Source organism: Mobula hypostoma, chromosome 1 (genome assembly GCF_963921235.1).
Source record: "Mobula hypostoma chromosome 1, sMobHyp1.1, whole genome shotgun sequence".
NCBI classification, from domain to species: Eukaryota; Metazoa; Chordata; class Chondrichthyes; order Myliobatiformes; family Myliobatidae; genus Mobula; species Mobula hypostoma.
In genome coordinates this window covers 188,549,611-188,570,397 of record NC_086097.1, presented here as the reverse complement: position 1 = coordinate 188,570,397, position 20,787 = coordinate 188,549,611, and the positions used below count along the sequence as shown (strand labels likewise).

General features: G+C 39.9%; 1 protein-coding gene across 7 annotated transcripts in view; it reads left to right on the top strand.

The window, feature by feature from the left end:
- LOC134353602 (copine-3-like) overlaps positions 1-20,787 on the top strand; it is a 44,537-nt gene that overhangs the window by 8,954 nt on the left and 14,796 nt on the right. For all 7 annotated transcript variants that reach the window (XM_063061749.1, XM_063061765.1, XM_063061756.1 and 4 more), the window contains 7 exons: positions 2,186-2,365; positions 3,043-3,117; positions 8,660-8,731; positions 9,255-9,338; positions 12,989-13,078; positions 18,371-18,466; positions 19,560-19,646. In XM_063061749.1, coding sequence (XP_062917819.1) covers positions 2,186-2,365; positions 3,043-3,117; positions 8,660-8,731; positions 9,255-9,338; positions 12,989-13,078; positions 18,371-18,466; positions 19,560-19,646 — 684 coding nt within the window. The remainder of the gene's footprint in view (positions 1-2,185; positions 2,366-3,042; positions 3,118-8,659; positions 8,732-9,254; positions 9,339-12,988; positions 13,079-18,370; positions 18,467-19,559; positions 19,647-20,787) is intronic.

Below are 20,787 nucleotides of genomic sequence, written 5' to 3'. Positions count from 1 at the left end.
TCTATTTACTTTCCAACGAAATTGAGAACTTGATTGTAAAATCCTGTCTGAATGATGTACAGTGTATGTATTATGCTATTACATTACTCTCCAAACAATTAGATTGAAGGCTCCTCACTGAAACACCAAGTGTCTCAGGATAAATCAAAATTGATGCAGATGATGAAATAAAGAATAGAGATCTCTCCTATTAAAGGAAACAGAAAAAGTGGAAGCAACACACACAAGATGTTGGAGGAACTCAGCAGGCCAGGCAGCATCTATGGAAAAAAGTGCAGTCGATGTTTCGGGCTGAGACCCTTTGGCAGGAATGGAGTAAAAAGACGTGGAACAGTCTACGTTCCAAGCCTACACTGGTGTCCATCCTCCACTTTCCCCACGCTACATCGACGACTGCATTGATGCTGCTTCCTGCACCTATACTAAGCTCGTCCACTTCATCAACTTTGCCTCCAACTTCCACCTCCAAATTTACCTGGTCCACTTCTGACACCTCCCTCCCCTTTCTCGATCTCTCTGTCTCTATCTCTGGAGACAGCTCACCTACCGGTGTCTGTTATAAACCCGCAGAGTCTCACAGCTATCTGGACTATATCTCTTCCCACCCTGTTACTTGAAAACGCATCATCCCCTTCTCTCAATTCCTCCATCTCTGCCGCATCTGCTCTCAGGATGAGACTTCATTCTAGAACGAAAGAGATGTCCTCCTTTTTCAAAGAAAGGGGCTTCCCTTTCTCCACCATCAGTGCTGCCCTCAACTGCATCTCTTCCATTTTATGCATGTCTGCACTTATCCCGACCTACTAGGAATAGGATTCCTTTTGTCCTAACACCCCACCAGCCTCCATGGCCAGCACATCATTTTCCAGAACTTCTGCCATCTTCAATGGGATCCCACTGCCAAGCACATCTTTCCCTCCTCTTCCCCCCCGCCCCTCCCACATTCTACTTTCCACAAGGATTGCACCTTACGCAACTCCCTTGTCCATTCGTCCCTCCCTACTGATCTCTCTCCCTCCTGGCACTTATCCTTGCAAACAGAACAAGTGCCTCACCTGCCCCTACACCTCCTTACTCATTGCCATTCAGGGCCCTAAGCAGTCTTTCTAGGTGGGGTGACACTTCACCTGTGAGTCTGTTGGGGTTATATACTGTGTTCAGTGCTCCTGCTGTGGCCTCCTGTATATCAGTGAGACCTGACGTAGATTGGGAGACCGTTTCGTTGAGCACCTACGCTCTGTCTGCCAGAAGAAGCGGTATGCCCCAGTGGCCACCCATTTTAATTCCACTTCCCATTCCCATTCTGATACGTCAATCCATGGCCTCCTCCACTGTCGCACTAAGGCCACACTGTGATTGGAGGAACAACACCTTACATTCCGTTTTGGGTAGTCTGCAATCTGATGGCATGAACACCGATTTTTCGAACTTCCAATAATGGCCCCTTCCCCCACTTCACCATTCCACATCCCCTTTTCCCTCTCTCACTTTATCTGCTTGCCTGCCCATCGACTCCCCCTTTTCTTTCTTCCATGGCCTCTCCTATTGGACTCACCCCTATCCTCAGCCCTGTATCTCTTTCACTAATCAACTTCCCAGCTCTTTACTTCATCCCTCCCCCTCCCAGTTTCACTTATCACCTTGTTTCTCTCTCCCCTCCCCACCTTTTATATCTACTCCTCATTTTTTCCCTCCAGTTCTGCCAAAGGGTCTCAGCCCGAAATTTTGACTGTTTACTCTTCTCTGTCGATGCTGCTTGACCTGCTGAGTTCCTCCAGCATTTTGTGTGTGATGGTTGGATTTCCAGCATCTGCTGATTTTCTCTTGTTTGAAAAAGTATTTTCATGGCTAGAGAGGCTTGTCATTAATTATGACCATGTTTACAATTATTTTGTACCAGCTTTGACGTTCTCTGCTGTGATAATTGGGTTTGCATTGATTTCATAATCATGTGGGTGCAACAGCAGCCTGTGAAGGAGTCACAGACTCAGAATACAGCTACTTGATTTTCACATATAGCTACACGCTTGCATACTCTGGAATTGTCTAATGGTGAATTTGTGGATTACTAAATGTTTTTCCAATGCCTACTGTTATTTTTCCTTTATTAAAAATATGTTTTTAAACTGACACTTATCCTTATCTTTTGCTGCTTTTGCTAACTAAAACCATGTTCATTTTGTAGATTGATCGCACAGAACGAATTAAGAATTGTCTTTCTCCAAAGTTCTCTAAGAAGTTTGTGGTTGATTATTACTTTGAGCAAGTTCAAAAATTGAAGTTTGGAATTTATGATATTGATAACAAAACAGTTGACTTGAGTGATGATGATTTCTTAGGATATTTTGAATGCACTCTTGGACAGGTAAATAATAGAATCTTTCTAATTCTCTTGTTTCCCAGACACTGTTTTATTTAAGCTGTTTTATCTTGGGACAAACAAAATGCACAGCCTGATTAAAATGTAAATATTTAACATATTAGTCAATAAATATAATTGTTTTCTTAAATACACAAATGCAGAAGTGGTATGGTAAATAATTTTAAGAGTTTTAGCGAAATATTTAGTAAATGTTTAAATTGAATATAGTTTTCCTACATTTTGGATTAGTTTCAGTAATTTAACTGGATGTAGTCACAATACTTTGCAATACTTGGCAGTCTTTATGCTAAGAGTGGGGTTCGGGGGTGAATGCAGATTCTACATCATGTTTACATAAGTTCAATTTTGTACTTTGTTAGAAGTTTTCATTGTGATTTTGCACATGAGACTTTAGCATTTCCTGAGGACCAATCTAGATCTTAAGCGAAAACAAGATTCCAGCATCTGCATTATCTTATGTGTCCTCTCCTAATTTTACTTATTTTCAGTCTGAACAATGATATGCTGCTTATCTTTAAATTTCAGTACATTTGGTTAGCTGGTTTGATGTATTTTTAACCTTTTGGGTTGTATTGTGAAATCTTTTGGGCAGTGCATCAACAATTGAAGAATGTGCTATTGCAGCATACTTTCAAATTGGCCCTGCTTTGTTTACACAGATTGTCTCCAGCAAGAGACTGATGCGACCACTCCTGCTGAAAAATGGGAAGCTTGCAGGGAAAGGAATGATCTCGGTAACTACACTTTTTTTGAAATTTCTCATTTGGGTGGAATGTGGATTGGTTGAAAATTTATGATCCTTCATGTCTCAGATAACACTTGAAATGATGCTTTTAAAAATAACTTGTGTTCCTAATAAATGCTCAGCATATATACTTACCTAAAGTTTGTGTGTTATGTGCTGTGTTGTATGGCGTGGGTGATCATGGTCCTTCCTTGACCGTGATTGTTCTTAGCAATTTTTTTCCACAGAAGTTGGTTTACCATTGCTTCCTTCAGGTCAATGTCTTTACAAAACAGGTGACCCCAGCCATTATCAATACTCATCAAAAATTGTCTGGCATCAGTGGTCACATAACCAGGTCTTGGCTGTGGAGGCTGTGGGTATAGTTAATGCAGGAGTTGATAGATTTTTGATTCGTCAGGGCCTGAAAAGATGTGGAGAGAAGGAAGGAGATTGGGTCTAATGAAATAGCAGAGCAGACACGATGAGCCAAATAGCCTAAAATTGCTCTTACATCTTATAGTCTTTTATGCACCAGCTGCTCAGTCAACCATCCACCACCTGGTCCCATGGCTTCACCTGACCCTAATTGGGGGTGGGGTGTTTGCTAAGCGGTGTTACACCTTGCCCAAAGTTTTGCTTAAAGTAGGGGTGCCTGAATCTGTCATTTCTGGAGCACCAAGTTGGTGCAGAGGGCTAAATGCCGGAACTGCTGCAAGTACACCAATAGGACTGATGTACTGAGCATCAACAGCAGCTAAGGCAGACTGTCCTGATAGAGGATGATTTGCTTCTGATCCATTTTTATGGGGTCTGAGGTGACTGATAGGGGAACATGGGACTCTCAGACCCCTCCACTGGTGTTTGGGTTGGTATACCAAGCTGCTGTATGCTGAAAAGCATGTCTTGCATGCTCTTTATACAGATGTGTTCATTATACAGTGCATTGAGATACTACAAGGTAAAACAATAACAAATGCAGAGTGAAGGGTAACAACTGCACGTGAAGTGAAGTGTAAGAAAACCACAAGGTGCAGTGAGGTAGATAGTGAGATTAACACAGCAAAGGTGGCTAATTTGGAAGACGTTGCACTGATTCTGCCATGTAATTTTGAGGTTTTGTGTTCTGAATGAATTGCTATTCTTAATTCCCCAACATTTTGGGAGTGTGTTTGATAAGTCAATGGACATGCTGCACATTTTGAAGCCATGAGAATATACTTGAGTCATTTGTTCCTGAGGTAAACGGGACCTTTTCAGAATAGCAGGCAGTGACTAGTGGGGTACCGCAAGGCTCAGTGCTGGGACCCCAGTTGTTTACAATATATATTAATGACTTGGATGAGGGAATTAAATGCAGCATCTCCAAGTTTGCGGATGACACGAAGCTGGGTGGCAGTGTTAGCTGTGAGGAGGATGCAGGGTGACTTGGGTAGGTTAGGTGAGTGGGCAAATTCATGGCAGATGCAATTTAATGTGGATAAATGTGAGGTTATCCACTTTGGTGGCAAAAACAGGAAAACAGATTATTATCTGAATGGTGGCCGATTAGGAAAAGGGGAGGTGCAACGAGACCTGGGTGTCATTATATACCAGTCATTGAAAGTGGGCATGCAGGTACAGCAGGCGGTGAAAAACACGAATGGTATGCTGGCATTTATAGCAAAAGGATTCGAGTACAGGAGTAGGGAGGTACTACTGCAGTTGTACAAGGCCTTGGTGGGACCACACCTGGAGTATTGTGTGCAGTTTTGGTCGCCTAATCTGAGGAAAGACATCCTTGCCATAGAGGGAGTACAAAGAAGGTTCACCAGATTGATTCCTGGGATGGCAGGACTTTCATATGATGAAAGACTGGATTGACTAGGCTTATACTCATTGGAATTTAGAAGATTGAGGGGGGATCTGATTGAAACGTATAAAATCCTAAAGGAATTGGACAGGCTAGATGCAGGAAGATTGTTCCCGATGTTGGGGAAGTCCAGAACGAGAGGTCACAGTTTGAGGATAGAGGGGAAGCCTTTTAGGACCGAGATTAGGAAAAACTTCTTCACACAGAGAGTGGTGAATCTGTGGAATTCTCTGTCACAGGAAACAGTTGAGGTCAGTTCATTGGGTATATTTAAGAGGGAGTTAGATATGGCCCTTGTGGCTACGGGGGTCAGGGGGTATGGAGGGAAGGCTGGGGCGGGGTTCTGAGTTGGATGATCAGCCATGATCATACTGAATGGCGGTGCAGGCTCGAAGGGCCGAATGGCCTACTCCTGCACCTATTTTCTATGTTTCTATGTTTCCCTCCTGATCTTCGCAAGTGGAGAACCAACCATTACCGTCATTTGTTCTGATGGCCAGGCAATCTCTTGCAAAGATGAAGTTCAGCAAGGTGTCTCTGGTCATGCAGCCAGCACGGTCTGCCCATCAAAATTACTGTGGAGCTTTGATGCCTGGGCTTTAACTTGAGTGTGATGTTGACGTTAGTTCACTTATCCTGCCAGTGAATTTGGGGGATTTTGTTGCAATACTGTTTTGAGTTGCATGCTTTAGCTATGTGCCTGATTTGAGATTTTGTTCTTCAGACTATTGAAGACTTTACTCTTGCTCTGAAGATGATGGTGAATGTCATCATCAATGTTGGGAAATATCTTTGAAGATGGGGTGTTGATTACATTTTCTGAGGTCTTTTTGAAACATCTATCATGGAAGTGTGTCATTTGACACATTGCTGTACCCTTCTAAATTAATCCAATTTTCCCGTACTTGGCTCCGGACCTTCTGTGCCATGATGTGTTTAATTATCATGTGTTTATTTTCATCAACCCCTCAAAGAGTGATCCAGATCCCAACTGTAGTCTGGGGAAAAAAAATCTTCCTCCATCCCCTTTAAACCTCTTGTCCCTTAAACCTTGGCCCTCTGGTGTGATCCACCTCTGCTATAGGGGAAAAAAGTTTCTTTCTATCTGGTCTATTTACTTCCATTAGGAGCCCTTCTCTGCTACAAGAAAAACAAAGCCAGTCCATTGCGATTGCATCTTTCCTGCAGTGTTGCAACCTGAACTGTGCACAGTATTTCAGTAGTGTCCTAACTAATGTACCATAACCACCCTGCTCTAATATTCTCTGCCTTGGCTGAGTAATCCGCCTGAACCAATAAACCATTTGCTGTGAAGGATCTCAGTGGATCAAGCGGCATCTGTGTCTAAACCTTGCATCGGCACTGGGGTGGGGGTGGGGGTGGGGGCAGGGGAGATGGCCAGTGCAGCGAGAAGGGGAGTCAGAGGTGATTAGTGGATTTAGGAGGGGTGTAAGATGACAGGAAAGTTGGACCAGAGGAGGATTGGAATTGGGGCTGGGCAGTGAGAGATGAGGCAGAAGAAAGGTCATCAGAGTTGGGAAAGGGTTACCTAAAATGGGGAAATATATTCATGTCATTGTGTTGTAGGTTGCCCAGGCTGATGTGAGGTATAGTCTCTTTGCTGCCCTAACCACTTCATCTGACTCTGGTCCCAATTCCACTGATCCTTGGATTTGTACACCAATGTTGTTCCGTTCTTCCCCAGGCATCAGCTATTCAAATGTTTTTTTTTGTTAATGGGCTGTCGATTGAGGAAAGGGGAGTATCCAGGTGAATTTTGAATACCCAAAGAAATGTGGCTCCATCTCTCATGATGTCATGCAAGCCGTGGCTTTAATCAAAGGGTACATAACAGACTCAAATTGTCATCAAGCAAGATTACATCAAGAACCCCAACAGCTGGAAAAAAATCTTCCTTACCATAATATTGTACCTCACAAGTGTAGGGAGACCTGTAGGCCTGTGAAGTGTGTCAAATAGAGTATAATAAACATTTGACTTTGTGTGGTGAGAGCAGTGGGACAGATTTCAAGTTCTTCAGTACTTGGTTAAATGTCTCCATCTCACCTTGGTCACTATCACAGTGTCCGAACTCTTTTGTCAGGTGCTTTTAACTTCACATTTTGCTGATTTGGTGCGAATGTTTTCCCCAATTATTTGCGCCCCCCCCCCCACCAACTTTCAGTTTCTGTCCTTGTTCTTTGGACTTTAACACTTAGTTCTACCTTCTGTTATTGTTTTACCATGTACTGCTACAATACAATGTTGTAATAAGTTGATCTGTATGGATAGTACGCAAGACAAGTTTTTCACTGTACATTGGTACTTATGACAATGAACCAATTTGCCAATTTATCATCTTGCAACTTGCTTACAGTAGAATATCAGAAGCACTTCAGCCTTGCAAGCTACCTGAAATTAATCTGATTTGTGCATAATACACTATTAATTTTATGCACTATTAATTATGCTTTATTAAATTTATTTGAGCATTAAGTAGTAGGAGTAAGAGTATTCCCCTTCAATATGTCACATTGCAGGTTAGTTTTTGTAGTTTATGAAATGAATACTTTAAAAATCGTTGAAATAATGGTGCAGTACCATCTTGTTTTTACATGAAATAGTAAATGATCATAGAAAAGTAAAGCACAGAAACAGGCCAATCGGCCCATCTATTCCATGCCAAAACCATTTAAACTATCTGCGCCTATCAATTTGCACCAGGACCATAACCCTACTAAATATAAAACTGTACATTATTGCTATATTTACGCTCTATTCTTGGTGCGGCTGTAACGAAACCAAATTTCCCTCAGGATTAATAAAGTATATCTATCTATCTATCTACATTACATTGAGTTTGTACTGATCCAATAATGTCTAATAATAAGGAAGAAAATCTTGACAAATAAACTCTTCTCAGGTTTCCAGCTGGGAGTACAGGTATCGATTTTAACTGATATTTCATTGACAAACTCTGCCACTTCGTCAGGGCTGATGCCTGGGTATGTCTGGTCCGGTGGTATTTGTACCCCTGGTGTCCATCCCTCCTGATTGGCTAGTTCTCATCCAATCAGGTTTCCACTGTCTCATGTTATTTACAATCAAATTCCAGTTCTTACTTAGAGTGAGACCTTTGTCTTTGGTAAAATTCGCAATGGCCATAGTATTGACTTCAATGTAAAACTACTTTTGTGTCGTGCCAATGGGTTTTGGGACCACCTGATGAAGGACCCATTGAAATAAAAACTAGAGGAAAAGAATTTTAATAAAAAAAGGTCTTGCTGTAAGTAAGAACTTGAATTCAATTGTAAGCAAGGTAGGACAGCAGAAACCTGAGTGGATGAGGACTAACCAATAGGGAGGGACAGACTACAGGGGTATAAATACCACCAGACTATTCATGCCCAGGCATCATCCTTGATGAAGATGGCAGATGTCATTGAAATGTCAGTTTGAATTCAATACCTGTACCCGGCTGGAAGCCCAAGAAGAGTTTGCTCATCAGATATGCTGGAGAAGCACTAGATCCTTTTCCAAGAAAATCTTATTTAAATTATGTAAGTGCAATCTGTTGAGGTTATCATTAAAGTATGCACAGTATAAAATCTTCAAGCATTAAAGTCAAGTTTCCAAAGCTAGTTTTTTTATGGACGTTTTCTTTTTTTTAAAAAAAATCTTATTTCCTCCTGATTCTTAGATTTTGGCAGAAGAAATCAAAGACAACAGCGTTATAAACTTACAAGTTCACGCACAGAATCTGGATAATAAGGTATTGTTGATCAATGCATTTTTGTTTTCAAAATGATTTCATTGTGCTTCCTCAGGTCTCGTTGCACCTGTAAGCGGGAGAGCAGTCAACCAGTGAATGTGTGTTGTTCAAACTGATAGGGTTATTAACTCTGAACTGAAAGCAGTTTGGTGTTGATCTATCGACCTGTTCTCTGACCTGTGCTATTAGAATTGCACCTACTCATGATTGAGTAAGGTTACATGTTTAGTCATACAGTGACATCCATTGGGTTTCTACAAATCAACAGCTTCAAGGGCACTTTTACTGATGCTAATATATAATTTCCAGATACATTAAAAAAAACCTTGATAACTTAACTTCTAGATAACTAATACATGTCTTTAACCTTTGTGACACCATATTGTCTCCCACTATTCCTGTGCTTTACATTTTGGAGTTTTATTATTTGGCGTAATGGGTCAATTATTATGCTGCTTTTGTGATGCCATATTTCAACCAGATAGATAATGTTTTTAAAAATTATTACTCATTGTGTGGTCAGGATCTCTTTGGGAAATCAGACCCTTATTTGGAGATCTACAAACAGACACCAGATGGAAAGTGGCAACTAGCACATAGAACAGAGGTAAGTTGCATCCTAAAGATAAATACAAGCAGTTCACTCTCCTCAAAAGTTACTGGTAATCATTTTACTTTAGTCCTGCTAATAAAAGTTTTCGGATGCAGTGATTCTTTAATTTAACAGGGATAAAGGTGCTTCAATGAAAAAGAGATCTAATCAACAGGTCAGAAAATTGGAATTAAGAGTTGATCAGATTTGATAAGGTGCTGCCATTTGAAAGGTCTCAAAATAATGAAAAGTGAGTTCAAGAAGCACTATAGTTTGGGGCAGGGAATTCTGGAATGTGATATCTACACTGATAAATGCATTTTGATAATTGGGAAATATTGGTGGTGTTCTGTGACACAAGACCAAAATCCAGGAAACAATTTGGGATTACTTGGCTGGTGCTGGAATACTGATGCACAGTTAACCTGAAACTGTTTGTTGCACTATGAATGGTATTAAATCGTTGTGCTGCCAACTCATGAACAGGATTGCATTGGAGCTAGGATCAGCTACATGTTGTTTCTTAACATATCAGTGGGTTGGGAGTGCCATGTTCCAGAGTAGCTTGCACCAGCCAGCATCTTTAGTTTCATCCATAGGAGAGGAGTGAATGAGGTGATGATTATGATTGGACAACTTGAGTGTAGCATAACTTGCAGTACACTTTCCTGAGGTTGTGCACACACCCCCAACCAACCCACTTATTCAATGCACTACTTCCTCTGTCACTCAACCACAGAGAGAGATAGAGAGGGAGAGCATAAATATGAAGGCTGAGCATGCTTAATGAATGCCAGAGTCAATCTTGGCCTGGCTTCGGGTGGAGCTTTAGGTGAATCCTGTCTAATATGCCAGAGATATGCTACTCCAAGATGTGTCTGATTTCATCACGGTACACCTAAACTAGTCCATATGTGTCCTGCAGTGAAAAGCTCTGATTGTTGCCAATCTGGCACTGGACGTTAGTGTGTGCAGCAGACTCCCAATATGCCCATCAGCAGATTACATTGCTGAGGCATTTCTCAGGAGTTGACAGTCTCCAGGCAGTGTTAGTCGAGCTATTTCTGAGCTGATTTTATCTGTGATCTCACCAGTGTTGCACTGTATTGCTTATTGTTCTGTCAATGTCAGTCATTCTGTTGCTTCTTGAGATGCAGTGGTGAAGTCTGATCCCAGGTCATCTAGCATCAGAGCTATTTTGAGCGTAGCAAGCTGGGAGGTTGTCCATTTACCATTGGTGCATGTCAAAAGCATTACAATAGCAATTGACACACACAAGTTGCTGATGAATGCAGCAGGCCAGGCAGCATCTATTGGAAGAGGTACAGATCTCTTACTAGCTCTTCTTTCAGTTAGTCCTGACGAAGGGTCTCGGCCCGAAACGTCGACTGTACCTCTTCCAATAGATGCTGCCTGGCCTGCTGCGTTCACCAGCAACTTTTATGTGTGTTGCTTGAAATTCCAGCATCTGCAGATTTCCTTGTGTTTGCATTTTTAAATTCCATAGCAATTGTCCAGTTTCCAAATATAGATTTGTATGGGAACACAGTGATGATTTGAGAATTGATGCTCAGTGCGCAAAGGGTTCTGTCAATGGGGTGTCTCATGTTTTGCTTTCTCTTCCTCTTCTCCTTTAGTGGTAAATGGTACATCCTCATGAGAGGGTGTACTCATGTAGCAGGCCTCATTGAAAACTAAGACCAATTACTTTGTGAGTGCTACAGGGTACAGTCATCGGAATCTTTCAGGAAAGTCTGTATTTTTGTAACCATATTCTAAGTCCCGTGTTAGATTTCATCATTATATACTGTACAAACTTGGGATCAGACTACAGCATTGCACAATAAATTCCAGCACTCTGACTATAGCAGGAGCACGTGGGATCTGACAGTAATTAGATCACAATTGTATCACTTTAGTTTCCCATGTCTGAGTTAATTGTCTATCACTGTCAGGAAAGAGGAAGCCCAAGTTGCTTTATAGTCATCTATTGATTTTCCGTGGAGTACACTGAGATTAGTATGTACTGCAGCTGGACTGGAGCTTGTAAATTCGGCTCTATGTTAGCATTCAAAGGAGTTAATGGAGTGAAATGCTGTGGCACACCTTTTTTGAGCTGCCAAGCAACAGCCTCAAAATGTTGCAAGTGCAATAAATAGTCATTTATCTCATTGGTCTGCTGGCAGCTCTGCTGTTGAAATTTTTTAATGTTAATTCTTATTTAGAATTAAATATATTCAGGACCTTTCCTAAAGCAACAATACATAGCAAACTAGTTTCCATGTTTCCTTATGATGTTGAAGAAAGCCATTTAGCTCATTGAGTTTATGCTGGTTTATGAAACATTCTCATCAACCCCCTTGCTGATTTCCCTTGTAACTATTTCATCCCTGTAACATGCCCATCAGCTTTCCCCATATTTTACTATAAACAACTTATCTACCAACACGTGTGTCTTTGGGATGCAGTAGGAGAAAATCTGATCTCTTTGAGGGGTCAGCAGTGGAAAGGGTGAGCAGCTTCAAACCCGTGGGCATTAACGTCTCGGAGGATCTACCTCAGCCCAACATTGATGCAGTCAGAAAGAAGGCATGCCAGTGGCTATACTTCGTCAGGAGTTTGAGATTAGTTATGTCACCAAAAACTCTGCTAGTCTTCTGCAGATGTGCAGTGCAAAGCACAATGACTGCATGTGGTATGGAGGTACCAATGCACAGGATTGTAGGATTCTTCAGAGGGTGGTAGATTTAGCCAGCTCCATTATGGGCACTAGCCTCCCCACTGTCAAGGAAATCTTCACTACCTTGCTCTCATTTTACACTATTTTTAAAAAATTTCTTACTAATGTAATTTGTATTATACTGAACTGCTACAGATTATCACACGATTTCACAACAATGGTAATAAAACTGATTATAATTCTGATTCTGCTTTTGAAACACAGAAGGGAACAGGTAAGCGCTGGGTTAGGGAATCATTTGGGTTACAGTTGGTTACAAAGGTAGGCTGCAATGGAAATTGGCTGATCAAGGGGTCTGGAGACGGGCTTTGTGGGAAGGAGCGTGCAAAATGTTGAGATGAGATGGGATTCTCATTTTCTAATAAGTGCATAGATTCAGTTTTACAAACTGGAAAAAACTTTCGGAAGCGGGGCCATTAAATTCCAGTGGTCTATATTTTGATGACCCAAGAAATCCATTGAACTTTGCATGATATTAGAAGTAGAATAACTTAATGAGGTAATTTAACAACCTACAGTAGGGTAAAATAACCTAATGTTATCTATCCAAACCAAATCTTAGAGCAGATTTTACTGCTACTGTGTTTTTTCTTAAATTTAGTGGAAGAGAAAGGGAGTGAGCACTGAGAAACATGCATAATATTCTTCATAAAACAGCAACTTCAATATTAGGTATCCTGTTCCACCACACTAAGTTTGTAGAATTGAAAGTACAAGTTTAAATATATGAAGATTGTATCTTAGAAAAACATCAAAAGGAAAGTACTTGGAATTGCAGGTAATTCCTTTGTAAAGGGCATAATCCATCAATATTAAAAATAAACTTCTTTGTGATATTTTTCTACTGGAAAATGACTGAATAGGTTGCACACTCAACCACCAAGTTTCCCAATTGGTTCTTTCACCTCCTTCTATTTTGTTCCAGGTAATTAAAAACAACCTGAATCCCAGTTGGAAGGCATTCCGAATTGCTTTGCATTCCCTCTGTTACGGTGATTTGCAGAAGCCAGTCAAGGTATTCAATTTCACTTAAAGAATAGTTCTCCCTTCTGTATAAAGATGAGAACACTTTTGAATGGAACATGGTGACTGTTTAGTTGCAGAACAGATCTTTATTGCTTTCAACTTGAGGGGAAATTTGATCTTTGTGGCGAAAAACGGCAGCATATGTTTCTCTAACTTTGGCTGCATGCGATAATGCATAGTGTTGAGTCTGCACTATATCTACATCTGTATTTTGTAACTCTGTTAAATTCTAGTAAATTTTTGTGCGTTAAAGTTTATACTGGTTTCAGTCTTTATTTGAATCTGTCATTCTCAACTGGTTTTTCCTTATTAAAGTATGCATCCGACTATGCCTACTAATGTGCTACACTTTGCTGGATTTGACAGTATCTAAATGAAACACTTTTGTACTAACCTTTGAATGGGCCAGTCACTTGAAGTAAGATGTATTATAAGTTGCCATGGTGATAGCTGACTTGTACATTTTTATCACTTACGTGGAAGCATTATCATTTTATTTTCTTTATGTTGCTGCATATGTACATGTATTTTTAGGAAGCAAGGATCGGATGGGTCTATTGAGGAATATAGGGAAGCAAGAAAGGAGCTTAAGAAGGGGCTGAGAAGAGCAAGAAGGGGGCATGAGAAGGCCTTGGCGAGTAGGGTAAAGGAAAACCCCAAGGCATTCTTCAATGATGTGAAGAAAAAAAGGGTAACAGGAGTGAAGGTAGGACCGATTAGAGATAAAGGAGGGAAGATGCGCCTGGAGGCTGTGGAAGTGAGCGAGGTCAATGAATACTTCTCTTTGATATTCACCATTGAGAGGGAACTTGATGACAGTGAGGACAATATGAGTGAGGTTGATGTTCTGGAGCATGTTGATATTAAGCGAGAGGAGATGTTGAAGTTGTTAAAATACATTAGGACGGATAAGTCCCTGGGGCCTGACGGAATATTCCCCAGGCTGCTCCACGAGGCGAGGGAAGAGATTGCTGAGCCTCTGGCTAGGATCTTTATGTCCTCGTTGTCCACGGGGATGGTACCGGAGGATTGGAGGGAGGTGAATGTTGTCCCCTTGTTCAAAAAAGGTAGTACGGATAGTCCGGGTAATTATAGACCAGTGAGCCTTATGTCTGCGGTGGGAAAGCTGTTGGAAAAGATTCTTAGAGATAGGATCTCTAGGCATTTAGAGAGTCATGGTCTGATCAGGGACAGTCAGCATGGCTTTGTGAAGGGCAGATCATGTCTAACAAGCCTGATAGAGTTCTTTGAGGAGGTGACCAGGCATATAGATGAGGGTAGTGCAGTGGATGTGATCTACTTGGATTTTAGTAAGGCATTTGACAAGGTTCCACACGGTAGGCTTATTCAGAAAGTCAGAAGGCATGGGATCCAGGGAAGTTTGGCCAGGTGGATTCAGAATTGGCTTGCCTGCAGAAGGCAGAGGGTCGTGGTAGAGGGAGTACATTCAGATTCGAGGATTGTGATTAGTGGTGTCCCACAAGGATCTCTTCTGGGACCTCTACTTTTCGTGATTTTTATTAAGGACCTGGATGTTGGGGTAGAAGGGTGGGTTGGCAAGTTTGCAGACGACACAAAGGTTGGTGGTGTTATAGATAGTGTAGAGGATTGTCAAAGATTGCAGAGAGACATTGATAGGATGCCGAAGTGGACTGAGAAGTGGCAGATGGAGTTCAACCCGGAGAAGTGTAAGGTGGTACACTTTGGAAGGAGAAACTCCAAGGCAGAGTACAAAGTAAATGGCAGGATACTTAGTAGTGTGGAGGAGCAGAGGGATCTGGGGGTACAGTTGCCTCACAGGTGGATAGGGTAGTTAAGAAAGCTTATGGGATGTTAGCTTTCATAAGTCGAGGGATAGAGTTTAAGAGTCGCGATGTAATGATGCAGCTCTATAAAACTCTGGTTAGGCCACACTTGGAGTACTGTGTCCAGTTCTGGTTGCCTCACTATAGGAAGGACGTGGAAGCATTGGAAAGGGTACAGAGGAGATTTACCAGGATGCTGCCTGGTTTAGAGTGTGCGCATTATGATTAGAGATGAAGGGAGCTAGGGCTTTACTCGTTGGAGAGAAGGAGGATGAGAGGAGACATGATAGAGGTGTACAAGATAATAAGAAGAATAGATAGAGTGGATAGCCAGCGCCTCTTCCCCAGGGCACTACTGCTCAATACAAGAGGACATGGCTTTAAGGTAAGGGGTGGGAAGTTCAAGGGGGATATTAGAGGAAGGTTTTTTTACTCAGAGAGTGGTTGGTGCGTGGAATGCACTACCTGAGTCAGTGGTGGAGACAGATACACTAGTGAAGTTTAAGAGACTACTAGACAGGTATATGGAGGAATTTAAGGTGGGGGCTTATATGGGAGGCAGGGTTTGAGGGTCAGCACAACATTGTGGGCCGAAGGGCCTGTGTTGTGCTGTACTGTTCTATGTTCTATATTTTTCCATGTAACTTTCCATGATACTGGTTATTAGCCAAATATAAAGATGTGGTGGAACTTATTTGCATGTCTTTTGACCTTTTTCATTAAAATCTCAACCCCCTCAAATGAATATGGGTTATACATAACCTTTATAAGATAGTTTAGAGGCTAAGCTAACAAAATTGTCATTCATTGACTTTGAAGCACAGTGGAAATGACAGGATGGTTACTAAAATAAACTAAAGCATAATCGGTCATATTTTTCCAGCACAAGTTATGTCCAATCCCTCAGATTTGCTAGTGCATATTAATACTCTGTACATATTGATAGCAGGCAATTGAATTGTCCCTTGACAAAAATAAATTAAAATGCATTTTAAAGTTGATGAAAAGTTTTCCAAACTTCAGTTTAGATTCAGGTGAATAAGTAGCTGTGCTTATGTTTTTCTTTGTGGGAGCTAACCAGGAGCTATCATTTGGCAACTAACTAAAATGTTTTATCAAAATAGAGTTAATGATGAATCCTTCTTGCTGTCTTAGAATGGGGAAATTTCCTGGCACAGTGAATTCCAAAATGACAGTTTTGTGGTCAAATTGGAGTTGTGTGTAGATTAACTTCACAAGCTGCTGATCTGTATAGCTTGTGTACACTCTGATTTTATACTCACTAACCTCCTTAGCACTGTACCAACTGGCATCATTCACCCAACAAATGTGGGCATCATAGATACTACTTTGGAGTTCTAACTGCACACACTACTATAAGTGTGCTGTGCTAATTTCCCACAAATGTAATTTATTGGCATTTATAATCTACTTAAATTTTCAGAATATTTAGAATGCTGCTTCTATTGAAATCTCACTTTTGTTATAACAATAAATATAATGCTAGAAATCTTGAAGAGAGAAATGCTGGAAACAGTGTGACTGTATTTATGCGAAGTGAAACAAAGTTAACATTTGAGATTCGGGGCCCTTTATCAAAACTGAGAAGAACTGAAATATTAACCTTTTCTTTCCATGGATGCTGCCTTAATTGAGCGAGTTTCAAAAATTGTTTTTGGACACAGGCTAATACAGTGGATTCTGGTTTATTGAGATACATATGTACCTGTACATTTTGACCCACTAAAGCTGCTGCCCCAATTAGCTGAACTTGCATGGAAATGGTTAAAGGTGTGTGTGTGTGTGTCTGTAAATAAAATACAGACTACCATTTAACTGAGTAACAAATAACGTATTTAAATGACATACTATTTATTATAAATTACTATACATTGCACATTTAGATGGAGACGTAATGTAAAGATTTTTACTCGTGTATGTGAAGGATGTCAATTCAATTCACTACAGAACAAATTAGAACACTATAATACCAGTACTGTGTTATTAAACTGTGTTAGTCCCTGATGGTTATCGACAGAGGAATTCATCCTCCAGTGTACACTGCCATGTTCTTTTGGTTAACTGTAATGAGCAAAATCAGCGCAAACAGCTAGTTCAGATAATAGACTACTTTGACACAATGCTTTTGATGATTGCATCTTCCAAATCTTTACACTGTGACATTTAAGATGCTTGTCAGTAGCTTAATTCTTCTTAGTTCTTCTTAAAGTAGTGAAATCATTTCATTTTCACACTTGGCCTTTCTGGTATCTCCAAGCTTGAGTTCTTGAAACCACAGTGAGCAAAACAGTTCTGAATTGCCTTATTGTTTATTTCTTTCCAATTATTAGTGACAAAAATCACTGCTTTTTGCACACAAACACTTGGAACTAACACTATTTAAAAACTGTTTGCTCTTAGCATGGTGTGGTATCTAACAGCCACAAGTGCACGTGACTGACGCTAGTTAGAAACTGTTTGGCAAAAGTCTCCTGTTCCAATTAAGTTGCATAGTGTTCCAAATAAACGAAGGGAATCCCTGCTATTTTTTGGATCAGTTTATTTTCTTTAAGGTTCATCCCAAATAAGTGGTTGTCCTGATTTAATCTTGTGTTTATTTTAGTTTTCTGAAGGAGTTATTTTTCCAATATTGCTTCTGTAGATGCATTGTTCTAGGAGAATTTGCCTTCAACAATTTACTGTACCTTGTATAGCTTAGCCCAGTGGTGTGAACCTTTTTGAGAGTAGGTATATAAATTGCTGATAAGTTTCTTTTAAAAAAAATTCTCTTGCATGTCACTGTAATTTTGATCAGAGATTATGATTGATTATGAATTAGTAACAGGAATAATGGATATTTTCAAGAAAAAGTTTGTCCTGTTGCTTGGTATTCATTGTCTATTAATAAAATTGTAACAGACAGATTGTCATAAATGAAGCATTATAGAAAACCTGTTCAAAATTATTACTCTTAATTGTTTAAAAATACAAATGAAAAATGACACAATTTCCTAATAGTACTGTCATTGTAACCATTTGTTTTCTAAATACTGTTGTGTACAGCAGGTCTGCAAGAATTTAAAACTTATATAAGATCAAGTGTTCTTGCAACTATCTTGCCAAGCTGGCAGGAGACTTTTCCTGTGAAAATATCTCACTGCTCTCAGATTGTTTTAAAAAATAATAATAATTTGCTGCTTTATTTGGCAGTAAAGATGGTCATTACGTAGCTTATTAGTATAGGTGGGGTTTACAGAACTGAGAGGCTTCACTGCATGCCATGTGTCAGCAAAAGTTTTGCGTGTGCCATCTTGGACGTGAATACCACGGGTTTGCCGCCCCGGACTACTCAATTTGAATGTCTCTCAGGTATAGAAGTCAGCTGCACCAAAGAGATGCGATTGTTCAGGGTGTGGAAAGAAGAATGCTTGATACTGGATTCTTTTGCTGATAAGCTCACTGTGTTGCTTCACCAGGTGGAATGCTATGATTATGATAATGATGGATCCCATGATTTAATCGGAGCATTCGAAACCACTGTTGCCAAAATCCAAGAAGCAGCACGGAGTGGAGTAAGATTTTATCTTGAATTTGGTCCAATTTTTGCATTTGTTGTCTGTTAGTATATTTGTTTGTAATTTAATAATTGGCCTTTGATATGTGGTATGCTTTGTATTTGCTATCAGATCACTCATGTTTTTGTAGAATTTGCACCAGAGAAATGGATCATTAGAATGTGTCCTGCTTTTAGTTCTGGATTAATCTTCCTCCCTTTGCAGAAATGCACTTTATTCATAGTTATGCAATATGGGAGATTTCAGTGACTTCATCCCTCAGAGCAAGCATGTCATGGCTTTCATTTACAATATGTGTAGAGTGTCACCGAGTCACTAATGTGTCATTCCCAAACACTCCATCACTGTTGCCAAATTTACCCACTGCTCCCAAATTTATTCACTGTTCACTCCAACTCATAATCTTGGAGCCCTCATCCTGGTACAACTTTCTTTTAGGGAATGGTAAAAACTTCTCATCTGTTGTTAGTGTAAATGAACCTTTCTACTTGGTGGACTAGTTATTGTAATACCAAGCCCAAGTGTAAGCCTTAGTTAATCTTTCCCCTTTCTCTTTTCCAAATACATTTTGGAGAGCTTGTAGCGAGGAGGGGTTACTGTGACACCAATGGGTTTAGAGAAACTACTGTTTCTTTTGGCTCCTTGAGAAGGGAGTGTGTCTTCCCCCCCCCCCCCCCAATAACTTATTTACTATTTCAGCAGTTGTAGGTTGAATCCAAGTTAGGCTGCTGCATGCCTCCCTAACCATTGCTATTTAATCTCAGAGACCCTTAAACAGCTGTTAGGTCCTCTTGATATGTGGAGACATTATAGTAGTGAGTGTGATTGGGCACTGGTCATCCTATTGCTAAATCTGTATGGATTCATTGGGTAGAAGATGTCTTTATATTCTAACTTTTCCCTTAGGATATGACATTAATCTGGTGATAAATACTATTAGTTCTCAACTAAACATTCAAAGGTAGACTTAATTTCTCTGGGTAATTTAGAAATTAACAGCAATTCATGATTTTTTTTTCAATTTTGATGTTTAATCAACTCACTGGATTATATAGTTATATGGAATTTGATGGTGGTGTTTCTATTTTAGGCTGCATTTGAATGCATAAATCCAAAGAAAAAACAGAAGAAAAAAAATTATAAAAATTCGGGGACTGTGATTATTAAATCATGTGAGGTATGTTATGAAGGACTACATTTTACAATTAGCAGCCTATACTATTGTCAGTTAAACATAATACGTTTGAATTTGTGAACGTATAATTTGTTCTTTACCTCATTTCAATAATGAAAAAGAAAAAAAGTGAATGTACAATATTTATAACCTTTTTAAGCTTTCAGGCTCTATTTACACCATGAAACGTGTTCAGTGTATCAAATGTAGTCACTACTTTCTAGGCATTGAAAATCATTTTGTTCACAGCAAATAGTGAGATGGCTCAAATTAAACCATGCTTCATTCCCATGGTGTGAGGAAAATTACACTATCTTCATATTGAATTTAAAAATGGTTTGATTTTATTATCCCCATGAATGATGAACTGCTTCATTGTTTTAAGGTATCACTCTGTTCTGCATAACTGAAACAAAGAAGATGGAAGGGAGTGTTAATTGGGGTGATAATAATAAAAACTGAGAAGCCTAGAAAGGGCTAATGCTAATGCAACATTGGGGCTAGAACCCACAAATATTTAGCTCTTGTGTTGAGCATGAACACTCAACGAACAAATGGATCATGGTACCAAGTGAAATCAATCTCTAGGCTTTTCATAATTTTATATATGACAATTAACTCTTCATTTTATCTTCTTTGTTGCAATGGAAACAACATCAGCCTGTGTTCAATTTTTCAAACCTGGCAAGGTCTTTATAAATTTGCTCTGCACATTTTGTAGTACAATCTAGCCTACCTTGTAATGTAGTAATGAGGGTTGCGGGCAACACTTGATTTAGGGCAGGAAGAAGAAGCGACAAATTGAAGAGAACATCTTGAAATGTATTGAACAGTCTGTCACCTTGATGTTTTGTAACTCAAGTGGGCCTTTTTTTTAAAAATGTGTGTACACAATATAATCATGAGATCATGAACTGATTATAAAAGTTAAAAGTTAAAATGTACTTGTCTCAATTTTACAACTCCCCATCTCCCCCTTTTTAGTTTGGCTTGATTTTAGTGTCCAGAGTTGAGGTGGGTGAAGTTGTTTTGTTTTGCATTTGAGCATCTATAGTGGTCTACCACTGTTCATTGGGATACATCATCAGAACTTTTCAGTTAACTGCTCTGAGGTGAATGTTTTTCTTTTAGCTACTGGATTTTT